This window comes from Parasteatoda tepidariorum, chromosome 3, assembly GCF_043381705.1.
Source record: "Parasteatoda tepidariorum isolate YZ-2023 chromosome 3, CAS_Ptep_4.0, whole genome shotgun sequence".
NCBI classification, from domain to species: Eukaryota; Metazoa; Arthropoda; class Arachnida; order Araneae; family Theridiidae; genus Parasteatoda; species Parasteatoda tepidariorum.
The window spans coordinates 29,264,923-29,290,690 of record NC_092206.1 but is presented as its reverse complement, the minus strand read 5'-3'; the positions used below and the strand labels follow the sequence as shown (position 1 = coordinate 29,290,690).

General features: G+C 28.5%; 2 protein-coding genes across 8 annotated transcripts in view; one reads left to right on the top strand and one right to left on the bottom strand.

Moving 5' to 3' along the window:
- The window catches only part of LOC107439300 (Copper transporter 1A), a 46,786-nt gene extending 41,075 nt beyond the window's left edge, over nucleotides 1-5,711 (top strand). For all 5 annotated transcript variants that reach the window (XM_016051852.4, XM_016051855.4, XM_016051854.4 and 2 more), the window contains exons 3-5: nucleotides 1,655-1,721; nucleotides 2,846-3,011; nucleotides 3,804-5,711. In XM_016051852.4, the coding sequence (XP_015907338.1) occupies nucleotides 1,655-1,721; nucleotides 2,846-3,011; nucleotides 3,804-4,005 (435 nt within the window). In that variant the 3' untranslated portion in view covers nucleotides 4,006-5,711. The remainder of the gene's footprint in view (nucleotides 1-1,654; nucleotides 1,722-2,845; nucleotides 3,012-3,803) is intronic.
- A 2,641-nt stretch (nucleotides 5,712-8,352) lies between these two features.
- The window catches only part of LOC107439297 (Fatty acid transport protein 1), a 97,122-nt gene continuing 79,706 nt past the window's right edge, over nucleotides 8,353-25,768 (bottom strand). For all 3 annotated transcript variants that reach the window (XM_071178448.1, XM_071178447.1, XM_016051842.3), the window contains exons 6-12: nucleotides 25,134-25,335; nucleotides 24,671-24,863; nucleotides 24,198-24,341; nucleotides 23,927-24,064; nucleotides 22,618-22,782; nucleotides 19,496-19,642; nucleotides 8,353-15,989 (exon numbers count right to left, since the gene is read on the bottom strand). In XM_071178448.1, the coding sequence (XP_071034549.1) occupies nucleotides 15,832-15,989; nucleotides 19,496-19,642; nucleotides 22,618-22,782; nucleotides 23,927-24,064; nucleotides 24,198-24,341; nucleotides 24,671-24,863; nucleotides 25,134-25,335 (1,147 nt within the window). In that variant the 3' untranslated portion in view covers nucleotides 8,353-15,831. The remainder of the gene's footprint in view (nucleotides 15,990-19,495; nucleotides 19,643-22,617; nucleotides 22,783-23,926; nucleotides 24,065-24,197; nucleotides 24,342-24,670; nucleotides 24,864-25,133; nucleotides 25,336-25,768) is intronic.

The following is a 25,768-nucleotide window of genomic DNA, read 5'->3' as shown; positions in this document are numbered from 1 at the left end:
GTGGGCTCAACTAAGGTAGTAGTAGTAGTTTATTTACGTCGCACTATACCTGCACAATGGGCTATTGGTGACGGTCTGGGAAACATCCCTGAGGATGATCCGAAGACATGCCATCGCAATTTTGATCCTCTGCAGAGGGGATGGCACCACCGCTTCGGTAGCCCGACGACCTGCACGCGAAGTCGAGAACTTTACGATAGAACAGTTAGTTTAACGAGGACCCATACCGCAGACCCTCGGTCCCTACGTAGACTGATCCAAGTGGTCACCCACCCGCACACTGATCGCAGCCAGTGACGCTTGACTTCGGTGATCTGCTGGGAACATCTTAACGATCAGTCCACTGCGGGACGGCTCAATTAAGGCAAACAAATCTTTGTCAAGTAGAAGGACGGATAGCACAATACAGAAAACAAAGTATACATCCAGGATTAAGACGGGATTCGAACCCGCTCCTTCCACGTTTAACAGTGCGCTTAAAGGGCGGTACTACTCTGCCAGAGGGAGGCCCGTTATAGGCCTTGTTCGCATTGTTTATTGGTACAACATACGTTTGCAGACTTGTGTGCTTAATTAAGCCTTTGTCAAGTAGAACAGATAGCACAATGCAGAGAAGGACAGCATCCAGAGTAACAGCAGGATTCGAACCCGCTACATCCACGCTACGCACAGCGTTTGGTGGGCGATACCGCTCGGTTCGTATTGTTCTACCACGAAACATTTTGGATTTATTTATTCATTCATATGCAAACTTGTGTACTTATTGTAAAGTAAGGTTTATAATAACTGTTAAATTAAAGAACAGATAAGACAAGTTAGAGTAGGGCATCACAAACATACATTCAGGATTACGAACCCATTTCCTCCAAGAGCGTTTGGTAGTAAGTTGAAACCCCTCGGTCATTTCTGCTTTTGAGTAACTCTAGCTTTAATCTTAAGAGTTTATTGAAAACTAATGCTTATTAAAATTTTTACTTGAAAACATATGTCCTTAACTCGTTACATTCATCTGCGCATGGCCTGTTATATAACGAGAACGAGAAAAGATGTTTTGTTAAAAACGCATATTTCTAAATTCAGTTAAATATTAAGTAACACGTTTTCTCACTAAGCTTCTTTGTAAGCCAACATTCTCCTAAATAGTCGTTGAAAAATCTCTAAATTTGAAGCTTTAACTTCAGTTTAATCAAGCGAATCCGAAATCGAGTAGGTGGAATCGTTCCCAGGATGTGTTCTGCATTTCCTATTGTGAGCAACTTTTTTTATTATTTACGTACAGGATTACCTTTTTATTCATAGTATTTATTGTGATTTCTGAAAGTTTTATAAAGCCATCCATGGTACAAAAACCATTTTATGTACACATGCTTAGTAGCGATGCAACTAAATTGATTTGTGAACTTTTTTCCGCCTAACACCTCCAAGAGAGAACAAAAATCATCCAATTTGTTAAATGAAAAATTTCGAATGAATAAAACTAAATACATTTTTAAATTTCATAGGGTGTTTAAAAAGAGAAAGTACATAGAGTTGAAATCAGTGCGCATCAAAACATTTAAAGTTGCTACATAACACATTTGTTGCTTTCTTTGAAACACTTGTGTAATAATAGCATTTCTTAATTTTTATTGCAAATAATTTATTATTTTTTTAGATGTTTTTTCATTTCCGAGTGCACGAAGTTGTCCTTTTCGCCGACTGGAAGATTACTACAGTTGGAGGTAGGATTATTATGATTTAAATTAAATTTCATTTTCATACTATAGATTAATGAATTGTTTTAGACTTGCTGAATACCTGTACTTCATAGATTGATGAATTATTTTAGACCAACTGAATACCCGTATTGATGAATTATTTTAGACCAACTGAATACCCGTATTGATGAATTATTTTAGACAAGTTGAATACCCGTATTTTATACAGGGTGAAAAAACAGAATCAGTTCTGAACTGTCAAGTTCTGTTCTATAAAGGCATACACAAAACTGAAAGACAAACACCGACACAAATAATAAAGCTAAAATAATTCCAATGTTTTTTTAAAAAATTATTTATTATTATTTGTTGCCCCTCAAGGTTATTTTACGTTATTAGATTCAGCAAAACACGTATTTAGTTGTATATCCCATCAAAATAGAGATTAATTGAATTTAGTATCATTTCTCATGTTGTTGAACTCATAATATTTAAAATTTACCTTATTCAAGCAACTTTCTCCTGTACTTATATCTTTGAGGGGCCTTAAAAAACTTATTTGCGCAGTATTTACCCCGAAAATGCACAGTATTAATGCAGCTTTAATAGGCACCAAATATAGTATAAAATAGTTTGAACCTATATAAAAGTTTATTTGGTACCTATTAAAACTGCAACAATTATTATAATGCAAGTATTGCCAAAATTAAGCATCATTATCACCAATGATAGTATGGCGACTTTTCACGATTCCCCATAACGAATCAGTACATAGCTTAGTTTTTTAATTTCAGTTAGTATCTACTTATTAACAAAATGAATGACGCAACATTGACGTCAGTAATTGTTTTCCTAATAATTTACGCTCTCTTAAACGAAATAGTACCACTCCTCCATTTATTTTGCTTTATAATACACAACTAATTTTTTTACTTCAATTCGTAACTGTTACCAAAATTAATCTGGTCTCAAAACAATGCTCGTCAACAATTTAAAAAAAAAACTTAATAAATTATAAACTGACAAATTCGCATGAATAAAGCAGAAAAAATGGACACAAATGCTTAATTCACGTTGTTCTGCTTTGTTCATGCGTAGCACGAAGCATATCCTATCTTCATTTGAATTTAAATGTTTACTTATTTCAGGTATGGTCGCATCTGTGATTGGGATCTTCATCCTGGGGATGCTGTACGAGGGTTTGAAATATTTCCGAGAACATCTCTTCAAGCAATACGTATCCACCATCGAATTCTCAACAGTCGCCATCACGGCAGAAAGTGGAAAGGTGAACCAAGTCCACAAAGTGAAAAGGTAATCAATTTTAAAAAACGTGTTATGTCTCTTTCTGTTATTCTGCTATTAAAGGCGATTTTCGTTGGGAAAAGATATTTTGCGAACAGCTTTTTAATGTTTCTAAGCATTTTAAAGCTGTTTTTTTTTTTATCAAACTCATTAGAAATACCACATAATTCTTTTTCAAGAAGTCTTTTTAATCGTTTTAAACTCAATGAAATAATCAGATTGAACTCAATATTTTTTATCACATAGCAATGTAAAACTGCATACTTTTCTTCTAAGTTTCACCTCTAAGTTAAATGTTAAAAACTTTATGGTTTACCTAAACTCATTTTTTCTATACTTAAAGTTACCAATGGAAGTTGAAACAGAATTTTTCATGAAAAGTTTTTCCCAGTGATATAGCGTCCTGCTTTTTGGCACCAAATGCACTTATTTTATTTTTATCGAACTTGCAATCTTCCACTCTTTACTAAAGAAGTAAGCCGTCATCTATTAACTATTAAAATGGGATTGGTTAAAGTGGAACGCGAAACTTAAATTCATTGAGTCCTCAAATCCAAAAATATACTATTTTTTTTAAAACTTTGTTTCCTTTCTCAAAAATGCTCGATACTTTTAAGAACAAATGTTTTAACTTACATAGCGCAATTTATATTAAATGCTTCAAACAAAACCTTTAGCTTATTTGCTCGATTTTCTTCCATTAAAATGTAAGTGACACAAAGATAAAAGATTGAAGTTATAAATTAGGTACTTCTATGCATCTAAAACTGTTGGTCATTGCATGCAATTTTTCTTTTTCAGGCATCGCATGCTGAGCTATGCACATGCGATTCAAACTGGTCTTCACGTAGTTCAAATCGTGGTCAGCTATTTCTTGATGCTTATTTTCATGACCTACAATGGTTGGCTTTGCATAGCCGTAGTCTTGGGCTCCGGAGTCGGTTACTTCGTCTTTGGATGGAGGAAAGCATCTGTTGTGGACATTACAGAACACTGCCATTGATTTTTAGACACATTTAGAAAGTAAACTACCAATTTCATAAGATAAATTCAAAGCAAGTCATCGCTTCTTGTGTTTCAAGAAAAGAAAACCATTGAAATCAGTTAACAAAAGTAATATCGAGCTTTCCTGTCAAACTATTTAACGAATTAAATCTGATTTTGATATAAATATGTACAACAATTCCCTTAACTGTACGTGTTGATTGATTGATTTCGTAACCTAGGAGTACTGAAAATTGCAATATCTATTTTTGTAAGATAAATCAATGACGAGTTTTCAATCCATGTTTGAACCAAGGAAGACTACTGAAATTAGTTTACAAAAGTAATATCGAGCTTTTCCGCTAAACTACTTTATGATTTAACTCTGATTATGATATAAATATGTCAATTCCTGTAACGGAATTAGTCAACTAGCCACACTTAATAATTTCATTGGATGTCGATAGAATTATTTTTATCACATTTAACCTTCAACGTTGTCTTACAGAAAAAGCTAATGACGGTTCATAACTAGTAAAAAAGAAATTGTCCGATTTCATACATGTCTCCAAATCAGCAAATATAGATATTCCCACTTATGTAACGTACACCCCCACCTATGTATTAAATTCTTGCACCTGCTGATTCATTCTACAATGGCTGAAAGTCTATTTTGAGGAAGATTTTACAATTTCATTGTGGGAATTATATTTTCATATGACTGTGATGAACTTACGTGCAATAATGGAAATAATATTTAAGAATTTTTTTTTCTTCAGCTTTAACAATTTATATCAGTGGTAGCTTCATCATTTCCATTTTATTTTTTGTATAAGTTTTGTATAAATATATTGCGAATATTTGGTTTCATTAAATAAAAGTGCATTAAAATATTTATATTTAATGTTGGCATTTGCCAATTTATTTCGTTAGGAAATAAATTCAGTTTTTACAACAAAAGTTTAAAACAGTTAAGATGTCTTTTCAAATAATATGAATTTTTTTTAATAAAAAATTTAGAATAATTGAACATTTATATTGATAATTTTAAGGATGTTAATTTTAAAAATTAGTAATTTTAAGAAGCATAACTTTTAATAAATATTTAAATATTTTTTCAAAAATTGCTGTCTTAATATCAATGCCAAAAAATATGAAATATTTTTAATATGAAAAAAAGATGTACAGCTTTTATTTATAATTAATCATAAAATTATCAACTTATTTTACAAGAGATAGGAACTTAAATGTTTCTTCAAAGGAGATTATACTTAACACTTGTTACGTTTTGCATAGAATTGTTTTGAAATACTATGTAATTATTATATAATAAGCATGCATATTTAATTTCAGTAATTAATATACAGATCTTTAGAAATAAATTCTGTTAGATTTAAAAATATATTTTAAATAAAAATATACATACAGCTACTGTATAAGTGCATTTTTTATACATTTAATATTATAATGAGAAATTAAACTAATTAATTATTTACAATATATAAATTAAAATTTGAAACTGCATATTTGTAATTAAACCTAATAAGTGATGCAATACAAAGAATGTAAATCATGAATATCTCATATATTTAAATATACAATTGATCTCTATTGCATCATCTGAATTGTACATACAAATGTAAAAAATATTTGTAAATTTTTATATTGAATATTTATAACTGTTTGTGATTATGTACATGTAAATAAATATATGTATACCTTAAACGTGTATGCCTCCTTATAATCGCTTTAACAGAATATAACGACTTTAGGGGTAAACATTTTTATTTCCTGCTTAATTTGAGAGGCAGTGTCACTTAAAAACGTCAGACATTTTAATAGTTTTTATATGTCACTTTTAGATACCAGCATTCTATAGAATTTTAATTATTTTCCTGGCATTTTATATCCATTATTATTAACCATAAGTTTACTGCATACCTGACATTTTACATCCATTAATTATTAAAATATTCAGGGGTGATTGTTAGCTCAACTCAAAAATCCTGAAAATTTCTTGAGTAAAATCATTAATGACGCATTTCAAAAAATTTATGTCTTTATAAATTTAAAACATTGATATTTTCACAACATGAAATTCTAAATAAATTATATGCATCGTAATTCTTGTTCGAATATTTTTAAATAAAATACACAAGAATTTTTTATACATAAATGCATCAGTGATTTCTTGAAACTTATGGACCTTTGATTTTCCGGTTCGTGGTAAGTGAAAAATCAGGAAATCAGGATTTTTTCCAGAGCTCAATCATCTCTGAATATTAAACAAGAGAATAATTAAATTCTTTACCTAGGCATTTTACATAAAAAATAAATATTCTATAGCATCCATTAGTAAATCTATAGAATGACAAATGCTTTAAAGATAAAGTATGAAAAAATTAACGAAAACTGCCATTTAAAAATTTATTCAAAATATGTACAAAAGATTTATATAATTTTTATTTAAAAAATTTTATTTACCATTACCACAAGAAACTACTTTAAACTAACATCACAATCATTAGTCCCTAATTAAAAATATAAAATAATCATATTTAATACTTGACACTTAGGTATTCTGGCTTAGTAAAGGATAAAAAAAAAGTTCGGAATATTTTCATAAAATAGGAAAAATCAGGTCAATTTTTTGAAATAGTATGCTTATAACAGGCTATTTTTAAAAAATGTTGCTTCAACATTGACTCTAGTATCATAACCTATTAACATATTTCATATTAAGATAGATATTTTTAAATTTTTTCCAAGTCCCTGTACACTTGAAAAAGCTTTTAAAATGTATTCAGCTTTAATACTTAGAAACCAAATTCAATAGAACACATTTGAATGAATAAAATGAAACAAATAATATTCAAACGCATTAACTACTCAATAAGAAAAGAAATTAAAATTATTAATTCTCCACAGTTTAACATGGTGGAAGCACACTTCCTTGCCTGACATATGGGGACCCTTACTTAAATTCAATCGTGTATTACTCATACGAAAAATCGAGACAAAATTGAAATTGGTACCAATATACACATAGATTTAAATAGTTTTACTGCAAAAAACCCCACTTAGCCTATAGACATGTTATAAGACCACTTGCGAACTTAAGAATATCAGTTTTAGAAAATGCAAATAGAATCATTAAGAAGTTGCTTAAAAAATATATTTTTCCATTTTATTTTAATTTCTCAGAAGAGTAAACGTATGCTAGAATAAACTTACAACTAATCACAATACATTTTTAAATCCAAAAATCACAAGTTTTTAAAAAATTATCAGTTTAATAAATTTTCTGTTAAGCTCTTCAGTTTGCATCAGTTCCTATACTGGATGGCTCAAATATAGATGAATATTTCATAAATTATTTCAGACACATAACACTTTAAGATCCACATGAATATATTTTTTCAAGGCTATTGCAATCCAAGGCCTTCCTAATTAGTCTTTGCCATCTGGTCCTATCCACAGCAAGGCTCCTTCAGTTTCCCTTAATTACTATATGAAAGTCCATCTCCACAGTCAAGCCACCCAATTGGTGGTCTTCCTAGTTTTCTGTTCGCCTTGGGATTAGTGAAAGTGAGCCTTTTTACTAAATTTGTATTATCAGATTGTAGCAGACGTTTGAGCCATCTTAATCTATTGCATTTTACGACTTAAATAAAATCAGGTTGCTTGCTTAAAGTTAAACAAGGATCTGCAACTATTATTCTTATGAACTGCACCAAATATTTCTCTTCAGATTTTCCATTCAAAAGTCAATAATTTATACAAATAAACATGCTATATTAATTGTACTCCCCTATTTTGATTAAAGCATGTGCAGATTTTAGATTTATTTACACTGCAAGATTTTTCTAAATATAGAAATTAAATAAATTCTATGCAACCAAATAAAAATAAAAATAGGAAAAGGAATTTTTAAATCTAAAAAATAGAAAAAGGAAATAAAATCAAATTGCTTGTACTATAGATAAATTTTAAAGGATCTGCAATTATTATTCTCATGGACTGTACCAAATATTTTTCTTAAGATTTTCCATTCAAAGGTCAATAATCTATACAAATGAATATGCTTTGTTGTACTCCCTGACTCCCCCTATTTTGATTATAGCATGTGCAGATTTCTGATTTAATTACATTGTAAGATTTTTTTAAACATATAAATTAAATAAATTCCATGCAATCAAATTTTTTAAAAATATAGAAAAAGGAATTTGTTTTAAAATTTAATGTTAAAAATAATTAAGACTAAATATTTGTTTTTGTAAAAAAAAACTAAGCCTAATTAAAATATTGAAATGATAAACCTTAGGTTAACATGAGAAAAGAAGCATGGAGTATGCAAAACAAAGTGTATAGTATGAAATATTTATTCAGGTTACAATGGTGATACATGCAAGTGATGAGCTAATTGTTCTCTGAAGCTTTCGAATGACTGTACATATGACTGTATAAAATATTACTTAAAATACATAAACTCGTTGTTAACAAATCCATTACTTTAAAAATAAAGGTTCAAATTCTGTGACCAAAACAATTCATACAGATGCAAACATGCTTATACAGTTCATGGAAGTAATGTCAAGAAAAAATCTAATTACATATACTAAAAAAAGTGGTGTAACAAACACTAAAATAAAAAAAAGCATATCTGAATTTAAAAAACAAAACTACATAAGTCAGTTGCTGTAATTCCATTATAAGTATATCACTATTTAAGCCATTTTAGATCCAGTTTGAGATTTCAGTGGCAAATATGGAGAAGCATTTTTCATGCGAATATATATATGATGTATTGAGGGATCTGTAGAATTTTTAGATTTCCAGACCTTAATTGCAGGAATGTTTGTAAAAGGATAGAGCTTTATTCTAATGATAACAATACCAGATTTATTTTTTATGGCTGCAGCACAGCTCAGTAGCGTAGCATAAACAGTTATTCAGTTCACGATTGTTTGAGATATATGTAATGACATATAAAGTAGGATTTATGTACTTTGTTGAGTTATATTTCATAATTTAATTTCATGGTAGTATTTATCACCAATAAAATAATAAATCTACTTACTATCATTCCAAATCTCATGCACTATCAAATCGGGCTGTTATAGATTTGGCAGATAAAATTGGGCTGCACTTCGAATTCAATGTAAGTTTACGATTGGTGCCAGATATGTATAATGTACATAAATGCCATTTGTGCCAATCGCAGAAGATTTTTAACATAACTTAATAGAAGCAAAATACGGTCAAAATTCCTTTATTTTATCCTGTAATCAATAATTTTCAATATCGCAAAAAATATTTTGGTATTACTTGTTTGAAAAAACAGTTGTAATTTCTCAATTCTACCTGATAACGGATTCTCAATTCTAATTGCTTTAGTTTACCAGCAATTACGTCACTGTATTTGACATTCAGGGATGTAAAATAATCAATATAGAGTTTTATAAAAGATATATTTTTTAAAAAAATCAGCAATTGCCCAAATAGGCAGTAATGAAAGGGTTGAAACTAGTTTCAAGAGTTAATTAACGTTGTGACATTTACAAGTTAATTAACATTGTGATATTTAAGAGTTAATTATAATTGCTCACAGAAAGTTTTTTTAAAGAGATTTTCTGTAGTTTTCAATTTTATCCAAGTCTGATTAGTGCTCTACTATTTTTAATGATATCAATCACTGTATACCCGTGGGTTATTTTGTTTATAACTAACTGGTTGAGCCATCAATATGCCATTTTGATTCAGCTTGAATTTCTGACAAGGTTACAAAATCTTATCTCCGAGGTTTGAAAGAAATAATTTTTCATTCAGTCAACGTTTGGAAATACTACTAAAAACTTACACAAGTTTAGGAGAGAGGCATGCAAGTGGATAATAAAAATGACCCCCCCTGTTTATAAGTATACACTTAGAATCATTAAAATAAATGGAGAGTACTTCAATGGTAATGGAGAGTATTTCAATGGTAATAGAGATTACCACAACGGTAATACATTAGACATTATTAAAAATAAATGCAGAGTACTACAATGGTAATCATCGCTAATGAAAGATAACTGATTTTCTTTTGTTGTCAGAAAGTAAAGACTTGATCTACTACAACCTTTAGTGATGTCATCCTGCTTATACCAGCCACAATAGCTATGAAACAACCAACCTTTCTCACATTAAGTTTGGTGATCCTACGGTCAGCCGTTTGAGTGAGATCAATAGGCCTCTATGCAACTGTGATTTGATGCCATTAGATCGTTTCTTACAAAATGCAACAAAAAGTCGTCGCTAAGCAAGTAATTCACAAATTATTTGGAGGATTTTGTTTGAGCAATGTAACAAGGAACCATAGAAAAGGTACTGAAAATTAGATTCACAGGATGGGCAATAGTAAAGCTAATCGCGGAAGCCAGTTGAATGAAGTCGTATTCCATCAATAATCGGAAGCTTCGTTATCGTCAATAAAGCAATAACATTTGGAAAAACATCGATTTGTGCTCATTGCATTCCAAAAAATAAAACCCCTAAATAACCAAGAACATATGTACCAGCTTCCAATCACAGGATATAGGAAGAATCTTAGGTAGGAAAGCAACCAGGTTAAATGGTATCAAACTAAACATGCACAAGGAGCAAAGATTTCTGACCCTGCAATGTCCAAGGTCGAACGGTTATAATTCATGAAACTTCAAAATGAAATCACCCGCAGAGAAAAAAAAATGCAAGACTATTACAATGGAAGTATTCAATTAAATATCTAAACAAAACTTGCCAAAAGAACTTTAGGGCACATAAATAACAGACTCAACTGAATAAAAGTGCACTATTACAACAAATAATGTCAATATAAAAACAAATATGTTAATATATATATTTTTAAAGACTAGGCCCTCTGAGTCAACATCTATTTCACTATAAACACCAGTTTAAATAAACTAAGTTTATTTCAGTGAAAGAGGAATGCATTTTGTTTGAACTATATAGTTGTTTTAATACAAAAAGACATATTTACAACCATTAGAGCATGGATGTTGATAGCCAGTTTTCATTTTTAAAGGTATATTTTCAATTTTGACTGTAATTTTTCTTCTATTTTTTTACAGCCATGATCAGAGCCATGAATACAATTTTAAATGTTTTTAATTTATAAAAATATACAGCTACCATGTAACTGAGAATTTTGCTTAAGAAATTAATGTTATAAAGATTATAATTTATGCAAATAATAAATATCAGGAGCTTAACGTTTTTTTTTTTTTTTTTTTCAGATTTAAATTACAAATTTGGAGAAATAAAAAGTTTATGTACCATAAATGTGTTTAAGTAATAATGGTTTCTAATTTAATCTTACTTTAATATACATTTACCATCATTTGTGTAAACACAGAAAGACAAATGAAGCAGAAAACTGGCAAAATAAAAGAGTTACAGGCATACTACTGTATCAATGGCATAAACAAGTATCCTCAGTGCCAAGACTCAGGATCTGGCACTGATGATTGATTTGTAGCTTGGATCATCATGTGTGTTGACACTTAATGATGGTACATGTTTGAAGTACTTCTACAACTTTTTTAGTTTAATTTGTGCTTTAGTTAATTTGTGGTATATTTATTCCAAAACAAAGAAGGTCACTTTTCTGCAATATTTTAAAAAGCAAAAGTTACAATTTTGATTATCACAAGGATCATTTATTCTATACAGTTTTAAGAATTGCATACAATTTGAGAAAAAATATCTTATTATTATAAATTTTAATATAAATAATTGTTTGCATTTCAATTATTTTGAGACCATTTAAAGAAACTTTAATATTATCAACATCCAAACAACCATTCCTTTCAATGCCATATTATAAAGATTATGTAGAATTGGTATTATAGGTATAACAACATTCAATTCTAAATTATTTAGAATTACAGTTTATATCATTTGCCTACATCTTCTACAGCAAGTTACTATTTTTTTGCACGAAACTCAATATTTAAAAAAATATTTTCTTATGCACATTGGGCACACTAGTTCATAATATCTTTAAATATTTTAGATTATTTACAAACTGAATTAAAATATTTAGAGTAAAAAATAAACACATGAGAGAATAAGTTAAATTCATAAACTATTAAAATTAATCAGTTATTTTTATATAAGAAAACAGTACCAATATAATTAAGCGCCAATTATTTTGCAAGTAGGCAACTTTGTGTAAATATCTCACTCTTATACATAGTTCTCAATGAAAGTGAGAAAAGCAGATTTGTTGCGCAGAAAAACATGCATAATTAAATGCAGTTTTCTACCATCAAGTCTACTATAAGCATTTTAACCCTCTAAGCGTGAAGTCTCACAGCAAAATTGTATTAAAAATAATTCTGCTGCACTTTCCCAATGGAAAAAAAATAAGAAGAATTATTTTTTTTGGTGCAGGATAAATATTGATTTTATGGTGTTTACATAGTGATGTTACAATGAATATGATCAATTTGAAATATGATTAAAATGGCAACATTATAATAATTTCAAAATATTTTTAAAAGCAGTCATTTTTATAATAAAAGGCACCTAAATAAGAAGACAAATTGCCAAAAATGCGCAATGTAAAAAATTTTCAGATATCACTCTAAGACAAATAGAAAAAGCACGAGATAACATTTATACAAAAATTTATTTTTTGAACATTTATCCAACCTGTACTTATAATGAAAACTATCAATAAAATTAAAAAGATAGTTAAAATAAAATGATTTATTCTTAGATAACAAATAAGAATGAATAAATGCAAAAATAATTAAATTTTTGATTTTCAAAAATATGACAAAGATATTTTAGCTTACAAAAATATTATCATTACACTTTATTATAATAAAATTATATATTGTATTATAGTTAATTTCTAAAAATATAATTATGCTTAGCATTGAATGTTAACTCTTTCATTACGAGTGCTGTATTTAGCCGAAATCCATGTGATGCCCTCTGTGTACTAGCACCAAATTTAGCCCCAGTTCATACGCACAGGGCAGAAGTTGGTTTGCCTTGTTTCAAAATTTATCACACAGAAATAAATTACTAAGATTCTTTTGAATTATCCTAAATTACATTTCTATTTATAATACTTGCAAAATCTTCAAATATATTCATATGTAACACTAAAATGGGAAAATCAGAACATTAGTTTATCAATATGCACGGTTAAATGGCGTCACTTCAGCAGAGTGGACAACCGTAACAAAAGGGTTAAGCAAAAAATACATTTTAAATTGGGATATATATATGAATATATTAAATTCAACATACAAATTGTAAATAAGATGTAATTTTAATTTTCAATTTTTACATTCGTTAAAATTCTCATCAAGAAATTAATAGATATAACTAGACTAAAATCAATAAAAGTAGTCATTTTTGGTAAATTCTTATAGTTCTTTCAGCAAACAGATATTAAATATATATTATATATATATATAAAAATCTTTTTTGAACACTTGTAGCATTAATCTACTAAAAATGTAACAGCAAGTGAAATTTTGTTAACTGAATCAAAAGATGGTCCCAAATTTAATACTTTAAAATAGATAATAAGACTAAAAAAATTAAATTACAGATATTTAGATGAATTACTTGTAACTAAACACAACCAGTAAATAATTTCAATAGATACACACATGCAAAACTTTACTAAAATTTGCAAAAACTGTAATATTCAATTGAACATATAGGAATACATTAGGTGGGAATGTTGCTATATCAACAAACTAATTATTTAATTTTTCATCCTTTAGTAGCATTACAAAAACATGAAAGTAATAGCATAAGGGAATTATACTAACAAAGGGAGATCACAATTCAGACTTAAAAACAAAGTTAAGAGACATAGAACGTGACCGATAGATATTTTTAATTAGCACTCAGCAGAATTCAAGTAAAGTAAGTAAAAATGGGAGACGGAAATTCCACTATCGACTAATTAACATTCTATGGTTTTCGGATTAAAATATGGCAGATAAAAAACCAGTTTATAGATGATTCAGTTCATAGAACATTTCTAACAGCTAAATTAATACAACAAACTTATAAAAAATTTTGTGTATAATTACTACCAACCATACACAATCTTATTTATTTTTTATTTAAAAAAAAAAGAAATGCATTAAGATGTGCTTAATTGGATTAAGTTAAAGCATGATAAATACATAGAACCTTTTTCTTCCAATTAGTTGAGATAGATAAAATGACAGTCAGTTGATCATAGAATTGAAAGAAAAAAAAAATCATTAGCAAAGTGGAAGCACATGCCATTAAGCTGTAAATACATTTTCAAACAAATTACAATGACACACAATAAATTTAATACAGTTTTTTCTTAATAAAAAATTATTTGAAAATAATTCATAGGTAAAGAACTACAGAAGGAGCAAAATAAACTTTCACACAGATAAAACTGATATATGAGTCAATGGCAATATATAAAGCACTGGTATTTAAGTAAAGGCAAGTGTACTGAAGTATAAAATATAAATACAAGAGATTCAAACTAAAATTAAAAATAACAACTTACTTTTTAAATTAAATGATTCTAAAAGTTCATCAATAAGCTTATTTGCAGCAAGGTTTAAATAATTATTTAAATAAAAAAACTTTTTATCACAATAATAATAAATAAAACCTAAAACAAGACAAATGACAAATAAATGTAAAAGCAAAAGTTATAATTTTTGTAAAATAAGATCACAGAGTAAAATTAACAGACACAGAATATTATGATGAAGATATATTGCGTTTACAGTTCAACGGTAAAGGCAACCCTTTATAATAAAAAAAAAAACACTGCATATTAGAATTATTTTAACCAAATTCACTAATATTTTTTCCTACCAACAGAAAGTTTTTTTTTTTTTATAAAACAAAATTTTTTTTAAATTTAATATTATTAATGTGAATCTAAATTATAATTTGTTTTGTATAAGAATTGAATCTTCTGATAAAATATTTCTTCAAGTAATTAGAGTTAGATTTAAATGATACATTAGATTTTAATTTTATCAAACTAAACTTTTTTCTAAATAAATTACAAACACTATGCTTACAATATTACAAAATACTAATAATGTCTGTATTAATAATATTACAGACATTATTAATATTGCATTATGTGTATGTAATTATTAATAATTAATGAATGTAAGTAATAATATTTAATAATGTCTCTCATAATTAAAGTTACATAAATATGATAACTTAAACCAGACATAAAATGCGTTTACTAAATAATTAAGTTTTTGACAAAAATGCAGAAAAAGTAAAATGAAATAAATTCAGTTTAAATTATTTCTTTAGATCATAATGTAAAATAATTCTAAAACTTTTATTAACTAAAATACAGAGTCTGAGGGTTCTAAATCAAGTGGGATCATTTCTATAATAAAAATGTATATGTTTTCAAGAAAGCAAGTTGAAATCACAGAGCACATTATTTAAAAATATCTCAACTCAATTTAAAAAATCTGTAGTATTTTTTTTAACATTTATTTTAGAAACACACATAAAAACATTTAGCACTATTAAGAATAGAATTTTTTTTTCTTTCTTTAAACATATCTATAACCATCCAATCTAACATACATATCAGGATAAATCCAATGATATATTTCAAATAAATAAAATGATAAACCACTTGAAGTCAATTAAAGTTAAATGCTTCCTTTTTAAGTCGGAAAATATCTATATGTGGCAAATTATTTTCCAAATCATACTTCTACATTTATGATTAAGAACTGTTCAATAGTGTTTAACTGTACACAGATGGGAATCTTTGAACTAACCAAACTGAGTTTGTTCATAGCCGAATGGAGCCATTGCATATTGCGGCATAAGTTTCTGGTGTTAATGGCTTGTAAGTGTGTGATTTCTTATCACCAAAGAAAATAGGATCTTTAATAACATTTGGATCAAACCCTTGCTTCTGGAGATCAAATTTCTTTAATTTGAAAGTGCCTAAGAAAAAATTCTTTCATTTAAAAAACAATGTATTATACTTTAATGTAAAAAATGCAACACAATGGATGGTGTTTTCTACACTAGGGAATGCTGCAAGCTCGGTACCGCCTAAATTTCCGGTGTACTGTTTCCGTTGTATTTTAAAGCCATTTGGCATTATTGTGTTTTGAGATTCTTGCAAAAAATGCATTTGATTACTTATTACTTGTGTTTACAATGCTAACAATACTTGCATTTACAATGCTAAAAGTGTTAACACTAACGTAAGATGGTGCACAGCTTGCAACAAGAACAAACAGTAATTAACTTATGGAAAGAGGCCATATCAACACTGCCAAAAAAGCAAGCTATTCAAAATCTAGCAACCCTGTCACCTTTTTTAACAATATACCTCTAAATAACTAAAAAAAAATTTCACTTCAAACTCACCAGAATTATATAATAACATTAATATCTTATGAAATACGGCAGATTTGAGCTCAGAAATTATCTAATTTATTTCTTTTATTGAATACAAAATTATCCGTTTGAAAATATCGCCTCGCAGAATAACATGTAGTAAGCAGCTGCAAACTTTCTAACCGGAACTAGAGCAGGCATACAGCTCGAGATTGTTATTGTTTACATTTCTACTGAAAACACCATCCATTATACAATAAAATAAATATATAAATTAACATTTTTATTTTGCTTTATATATAATTTGAGATTTATTAACAGCTTAATTGATTGGAGAGCTAGTTTAGCTAGGCGAGACACCTGCAAGATAAATTCTATTAATGATACTGTTGTCTAAGATTAATGCATAAAAACAAAAAGTTCCTTAGTCATGAGAAAATGGTACAGTAAGGATTATCTTCAATTTATAAAGTAAATGTTTAATTAAAGCTACTTAAGTGGAGTCTTGGATTTTTAAATTTGCACACTACGACAAAATATGTATGACAGTTAGGGGTGCCTTTCAACTGAAACATTCTGGTACTGGTACAATTAGAAAGAAAAAGGTGTTTGTGGGTTATACAAGTCTGGCCGATATGATTTATTAAAGGATTTAATGTTTTTAATTGCAAACTACACTATTAAATATCAAAGTGATAATATACGAATAAAAATCATATCACTTAAGCCAGGGGTGTCAAACTCAAAAGCTAACCTGGGCCAAATAAACAATGCTTAACTTTAGGTGGGCCGCAAAAAAAATCAATGTTCATCGAAACAAAAATTTTTATTTTGAAAAGTACATTGTAATAAACATATATAAAGTTAAATTATTGTTTGATACTTGATATCTCTTCTCTGCTACTATCTTTTCTATTTCGGGAGAAATTTTATTGGCCTAGACTACTTTCAAAATGACCCAACATGAGCGTTATTCATACGATTTCGGACAGGAGATTTATTTATATTCATAACAGAAAATAATTGCTCTCACTGATAAGTACTTCCAAACATGGAAATAATTTCATATACGAGTTTTCGCTTTATTTTCAAACCTTGCCAGTAAATATTCGTAAAACTCAGGCACACCCACTTCTATGAATTTTGCCTTCAAATTTGAGTCGCATTGAATCTCAATCACTTCCATTTGCATGTAACTGAGTACTGAGTCTATATTTATTGAGAAAATCGAAGAAAGCAAACAAAATTTGTCTTCCAAAAAATTATAATCTTTAAACCTTGTTTCAAATTCTGTTCTAAGATTTGAATTTTTTTTTCTGCGTATTTTTTATACGATGCAGTATCATTTAAACTAGATTTGTTCCTGTTGCCCGTAGGGAAGTGCGTTAAATCTTCATTTTTCAGTTGCCTTTCCCAAAGAAATAGTTTACATTTGAATACATTAATTATGTCATATATGTTCGTAATGCCTTGTAACAATAAATTTAAATCGGATAAGTGTTTGGTTACATCAACCATAAAGGATAAATCTTGCAACCATATTTGATTGAGAACAAGCTTGTATCTTGATTTTTAATTTGTAAAAACTTACATATTTCTACTTTCGCATCCCAGAATTGTTTGAGAACCTTGGAGCAAGATAACCAACGTACCTCGCCATAGTAGGATAAACCTGAATATGTACTATCTAACTGATAGGTTAGTGTGAAACGGACTCCATTTCAGCCAATTTAGAATTTTACATTTTCGCGCGTACAATTTAAAATGATCCGTATAGTTTATAAATAAAGTATACTATAATTTTATATGCTGGTTTCGTTTCTAATTCACATTTCCACTTTATTTTCACTTTGTTTCGGATATATTGACTGGACCACAAAAATGTTCATCCCGGGCCGCGAGTTTGACACCCCTGACTTAAGCACATATCAATCTATGAATAGTCACACAATTTCTACTCCATACTTTTCTCTTAAGTATGGAAAAGAAATTTCCATACTTTCTAAGAAAACCTCAACACACTCGTTGATTGAAGTTTTGCTAAGCACTGAAATTTTTTTTATTCAGAAACATTTTATATTCTAGAGGTTGATATAGGAAACAATATAAAAAAAAGAATTTTTTGGTGTGTGTGTGTGTTCAAACATATATTCGAGTTTGGTTCAACTTAAAATAATTCAAACAACGTTGCACACATGCCAACTTCTATCAGAGAGAATATTTGTTACTTAAAATGGGGATTAATTTCATGCTTTACCATTCTATTATTGATTTAATAAATTTGTCCACCATTATATAAAAATAATTTAAACAAATATATAAGACCGCATAATCATGCAGTGAAGTTTTTGAGTCTATGCAAAATTAAACAAATTAAGCTTACCTTTACTGCTGTTTCATTACCATTTTAAATAATGTGTTCAACTAGGACTTCTGGGTGACTATTATAATGACGCAATAAAATAAATGCAAGGAGTAATTGTAACATGTGATAAAATTATTAATTTTGAACATCGTTGGCTACCTATTATTATTATCAATTCTAAGATTAGTCATTTTCCAAATTTAAACAATATTCTCTCTCAATTCCTATACAGAAAATAACATATTTTATTATATTCTAATAGTAACACTTTGCAAACACTAAAATAAGCTACAAGATATTTCCTTAAATAAAACAAATAACATATAATATCAGCAAAACAAATTTGGACTAGGTTTTTAAATAATTAAGTTTATCTACAAGCAAATAAAAAGATTTTAAAAAAAACATAACAAATTTGTCAACAAATTAATTTATAAAAAAAAAATAAAAAAAAGAGGTCAGAGCTATTTTCTCATTGAAATGGAAAGAGATTTTTGTTTTTTCAGGTAAAATTTGCACAAAATAAAACATTCAATTATATTCTATAAATTATAATTTTGCTTATAAATTAATTAGTAAATAAGGATACTATAAATAAATATTTGATTTCTATACTTTTCAAAATCTTAATGTAGTCTTAAATAGCATTTATGTAACATTATGCATTCATTAACATTAAATGCAAACATGTTAGTATGAGATTCATGCATACAAATTTTAGAAATTTAATGATGTTTACCTGTGCTTTCTATAGTATCACATATTCGAATAAACAGGGGTACAGCATAGGAAGGTAAACATTTAGTAAGTTCAGCATAAAGAGCATCAAAATCTACAGCGTGATTGGGATCTGATATTGCGGCCATTCCAGCTCTACCTTCATTATCTTAAATGGTGAAAGGAAAAAATTACATTCATCGCTACTTCATGTATCTCAAATAAAAAAATAAGTCAAGTAAAACTTTTATAGTTAAAAGTCAGCAGCACTATATATTTATAGTTATATAACAAAACATTTCCCATTTTCTTTCAATTCTTTTGTAACAGACACCCATGCAAAGCTTTAGATAGCATATTTTAGTGCACTGCTTTGCAGTACTTTTTGTTCTTCTCACTGGGCCCAGCAGAAGTTCAAGTCCGAAATCACAACCAATTTATTATGTTAAATACATTTTGCACTTCAAAAGCATTATTTTAAATTAATCTTTACATATAGTAACAAAATAAAGTTGACATTATCAATTAATCAATTACAAGGTGTGTAGCCAAATCTTTCACAATAAAAAAGCACCTTTTAAGCACTATATACATTAACAAAATGCAAAATAATTTTCAAAGACTTTACATGATCATGATAAAATCCCTAGTTTCTGACGAAGAACACCTTTCTCGATTATATTAGCCATTATGAAATGATCAAGAGATTTTCGGTTCGATATCAGAGGACGGAAAATGAAATCTGAAATTGAGAATATCTTGCAAATTGCAGCAGAGTTGCACATGTGAAGGCAATAATCTCACCGAACCTCAGTAGACACACATGTGAATGTGCAAATATTTTATCAAACATGTAAAATGATTGTTGCTTTCATACGCTCGAAATAGCCTGCGGTTGAATTAATTGTGAAAACTCTGAATAGAACAATGTGAAAAGCACGCTTTTGCATAATACGTATCAAAAATCGACATGGTTAAGAAGAAAAAAATCTAATTTTCGAAAAGTGAAAATTAAGCACTTTTTAAAAACACTCAATGAAAAAAGCAACTTCAAGGGCTTTTAAGAAACGAAAGTCGAAAATAAGCACCTTTAAGCACTTTTTAAAAACGCTAAGCACCATGTATTAGCTTAATAATTCGTATTAATTTATAGCATTGTTAAGACCACATTATTCTAGCATTTTTTAATTATGAGTAAATATTTGTGGCATAGTTGTGCTCTAGCAAAATACACATTATAACATCTGTTTTTATGTGAAACCCAGGGATGAGATTAGCCAAAAGGCAAAAAAGCTGAATTTCCACAATAGTAAATTTTACGCAAGCGCAACCCTTTAATAATAAATTTCAGACCGTTTAAGGTGATAAGTAATGTGTTGATGTACAATTGGTACTAATCTATTATTATATAAATGATTACATTGATACTTAACATTTAGTGAAAATAAAAATTACCAATTGAAAAAAAAAAGCTGGAAATTATATTTTTCCTCAGTTCACATAAGAGACAATTATTACTTGAAAAACTACCTGGTTCAGCAAATTAAAACTACTGAGAATATACATTAATATTTCATTTCTTTTAATAAATACTGTTATGTGATTTATAGCAAATATATCAGTAATATTACTTTTTAAATTATATTGGAAAAAAAAACTTTAACAATGGACCGAATCATTATGTTCATATTATAGTCTAATCTAACTAGAGCCCTCTGAAACATATCAATAACAGTGAAGTAGAAATATATAGTAACTCCTTAACATACAAAAATTGCTATTTTAGTTTGAAAAATTACATGACAATCAGCAACTGTTTAGATAATTGTTTTTTATTTGATAAGAATTTTGCATTTTATAGCATAAATAACAGCAATTATAAATAAAATTTTGATGATGAGTTAATTAACTCTTTTTCCCCCCAAATTTTTTTTTAATTAAATCCCTTTTTAAGTGATTGCTTTTGTTTGCTATATCTTTTATGTTTGCTATATTTAGTCGTTAGTCCATCTTCAAACATCTTGTGACAAATCCTATTTTTTCTTCTTTGCAAGCACAGAATGTAAGTTTTGAATATATTCCCTTCCAGTTTCTCTGATGTTGTAACACTTACATATACTAATAATCGTCGTTAGAAAAACAGTCACCTTTATAGTAACTAATTTAAAAAAAATTTACTTCTTACAAGAATCGCGATAGTTGATCTTAAAATTGCGTGAATATGAATAACAATTATGGATTTTGAAATCACATGAATATGAAACTAGATATACGATTTTGAAAATGAGAAAATACAAACTGGGATATAGAATTTTTAAAACGCGTAAATACAAATCACGATTCATAATTTTTAGATCGCGTAAATACGAATCATGATGCGTAATTTTTAGATTGCATAAATAAGAATTATGATGCATAATTTTTAGAATGCGTGAATGCGAATCCCAATGCCTTATTTTAAAATCACGTATAAATACGAAAATCAATGTTTGATATTATAAACCGCATGAGCAAATCAACACATTGAATTTTAAACTTGCGTGAATACGAATCGCTACATAGGTTTTTAAAAAGGCGTAAATACGAATCACAATATCAGATTTTTAAATCTCGTAAATAAGAATCGCAACATACAATACTCAAATCACGTGAATCAGAATCGCAACACGCAAATATGATAAACTATGTTTGATATTAAAATCGTGTGAATGAGATCGAGATATTAGCAGATTCCAGGCTTGGGACCTCTAAAAGGCTTGTCAGAAGCAGCGTCGTTTGAACTACAAAAATCGGATCTATCTGGAGGGCGGGTAAAAAATTCCGAAAATCTTATTTGCTGTGAGTAAACGGAGAGAAAACAGCTAAAATAAGTAAAAATGAGAAAGGTTTGTAGCTATGCAGTTTGAATTTTCTGTTTCTCTTTGAAAATCGGTAAATTTTCTGAAAAAGCGGAATACTTATTAAAAAAAAATGAAATTTTTAGAAAAATCTGAATTTTTGACAAAAAAGCAAGTGACAAAAAAGCATTCAAGTGATAAAAGTGAAAAAAGCGGAAATCCGCTAAAAAGCGGAAAAATCTCATCCCTGGTAATTAATGTTCAAATTAAGCATGAACATGTTTAATTTGAACATGTAGACACTCACTTGGTACTTCAACACCATACACAACAGAGTCTGCATGTTTCAGGAAGTTACTGATTAAAGCTTCTATCTCCATGGTGGATACGTTTTCTCCACGCCATCGGAATGTGTCACCTGTCCTATCCACAAAATATAAGTAACCATTCTCATCCATCACAAGCATATCACCTATGGAGAAAAATTAAAGCATTATATGTAACACACTCATAAATTCTATGGTATTAATACAAAAATTAGCTAGAAGATAAATAAAATATCTAAATATGAAAATCTAAAAATACATAATTAATCAAAGTAAAAAGCCCATCGAAGTAAAACTATTTTAAAAACAATGCATATTTGATAAAAAGATGCAAAATTTTATGGTGTCAAATTTAGACGAGGAAAAATAAATATAAAATTCTGATTTAAACAACATTAAAAAAAAACCTAAACTATTGTTTAGGTTTTTTAGCTCTAACGTAAACAAAATTTTTGAGCAATTTGAAAGACGCAAATTTCAAATTAATTGTGCAATATAAAATCAAACAAAATTAGATATAGAAAGATTGACTGACTGGGATAACACTTTTTCTGTCTACTACAATATTTGTGCCTTAATATTTTTTCAGTAATCTTTTTAATAAGATAACTAAAAAAATAAAATGTTTTCATAGAAATTAAAGTTAATGAAATGTTTGTGTTCATTCATTTTTTTCAACAGTTATAAAATAACATGACTTTACTCCTCTATAAAAATAAACTCTATTCTTCAAATTTCGAAACTGAATACAGGAACTTAAAGTGTAGTCAAACCAGACCAATAAAGATAGGTCTAACAGGGTGCGTAGCCAAATTATTCAACAAAAAATAAGCACCTTTTAAGCACTCAAAAAATCTTTTCAATCACTTTAAAAAAATATCATAATTAGGCAGGGTTGGAAAGTTTTTGACGATTGACGGTTTTATCTTGTATTAACCGTCATGTCAAAAAAAAAAACTTTTGGCATTGTTTTTGAGAATTGTCAAAAATCATGAAATTTTGAATCACGTAAAACAATATACCGAAATAAATTGGGGTTGAATTAATTGCGAAAATGTTGAATAGAACAATGTGAACTGTGTCTTTTTACATAATTAGAGGTGAAAATCAACATAGTAAAGGAAAGATCTCATTTTGAAAAAGAGAAAAGTAAGCACTTTTTAAAAGCACCCAATGAAAATAAGCACCTATAAGCACGTTTTAAAAACGCTACGCACCCTGTATAATGTGAATGTATTGATAGGCTTAATTTAACTAAAGGATACTAAGAAATAAGATCATATTTCTCACCAGACAAAAAGGCCGTATCTCCCTTTTGAAAACAATCTCTAATTATTTTCTTCTTAGTAGCAGATTGGTTAACATAACCATCGAACTGTCTAATTGGATCGTTTGTAATTATCTTACCAACAAACTCTCCAGGTTCACCTGCAAATAAACATTTATTTAATAGTAGAATCATTATTGTTTACACTAAATAGTGAAAGAGAAAGAAAAATAGAACAAAAAAGACGTACAGGTTCGAGTGGTACATTTTATTTACAAATATTTATCTATTTACCTGGTTCACACCTAATGCACAAGCCATTTTTATCCCTAACAGGCTCTCCGGTGGCAGTATCTATTTTAATGAGACTCACGGGATAGATTGTGGGAATGATTCGGGACATAAAACCTACAGCACCAACTTTGTTGTCTATGTTGACTATAAGGAAATAAAGCCAAATTAATATTTTATTAAAGGAAAAATAAAGAGAATTGTCAACAAAAAAATCCACATCTTAACTATACACTTCACAAAAAGAGTTAATATTGGATTTGTAGTGTAACTATATAATATCAAGTTATTCATAATATATTTATTGTTTAACCCCTTTCTTCTCGCTCCCGTGAAAATGACGGGGTGAGGTTTCGCCCTCTATTTCTCGCTATTATTATTATAATATATTAAATTTGAGATGAAAATTTACAATTTCCTTAAAAATAAGAATATGAAAAAAAATTTAAAAAAGGAAAGCATTCAACATTACTCACTGACATTAGCATTGCCCTCTGTAGAGCCATACAATTCTCCAACATTTGGTATGTTAAACCTAGACACAAAGTTTTCCCAAATTTGAGGACGGAGGCCATTGCCATATATCAGCCTTAATTTGTGTTGCCTTTCTTGGGGTTTTTCGGGTTGTGCCAATAAGTAACGACACAGCTCTCCAATATATTGAGCAACCTGCAATTATTTTTATTGTTATAATAAAAATCCTAGTAGAAAAAAAAAGTCTGAGTAGTAATGAACCATAATAGCTAAATAAAGTTTGAATTGATGAAGTTATAACAAATGAAATAATAATTAAGGGAAAATATATTTTAAGTTAAACATTTAAAAATATTTTCTTACAGTTCACTAAAGAAAGAAATTTTACTATTACATTTCTTAATAAAATTAAAATATTTATTACTTAGTTTAAGCATAACACTTAACGTAATAAAGTATAGTTACCGTTGCTTCATACTTGATACAGTCATCCCAAAATTTGGAAGCAGAAAACTTGGTTCTAATAGCTAAAGAATTTCCAAACAATATTGTTTGAGAAAGTGATAAAATACCACCTGCAGTGTGATACAATGGAAGAGGAGTATAAAATATGTCATCTTTCTGTATACAATTCATAAAATTGATACCAGCACCTAGCCACATAAATCTGAAATAAAGATATTATACAAATAAATATTATTTTCAAAATCTAAAAAAATAAAAAAAATTTATTGATAAAAATACTTAAAATTAACAGGTCAACAATAAATCAACGTAAATCTTTCAACAACAAAAAAAGTACCTTTTAAGTACTTTTTAAGCACTCAAAAAATATTTTTAAGCACTATATATTTGAACAAAATGCAAAATAATTTTCAAAGACATTTTATATGATCATGATAGAATAACTAGTTTCTGACAACGAACTCTTTTATTGATCATATTAGCCATTATAAAATGATCAAGAGATTTTTCGATTCGATATCAGAGTGTGAAAAATGAAGCCTGAAAAAGAGAATATCTTGCAAAATGCAGCAGTTGCACACGAGAGTGCAATAATCTCACCGAACCCAGCTCAGTATACGCACATGCGGATTCGC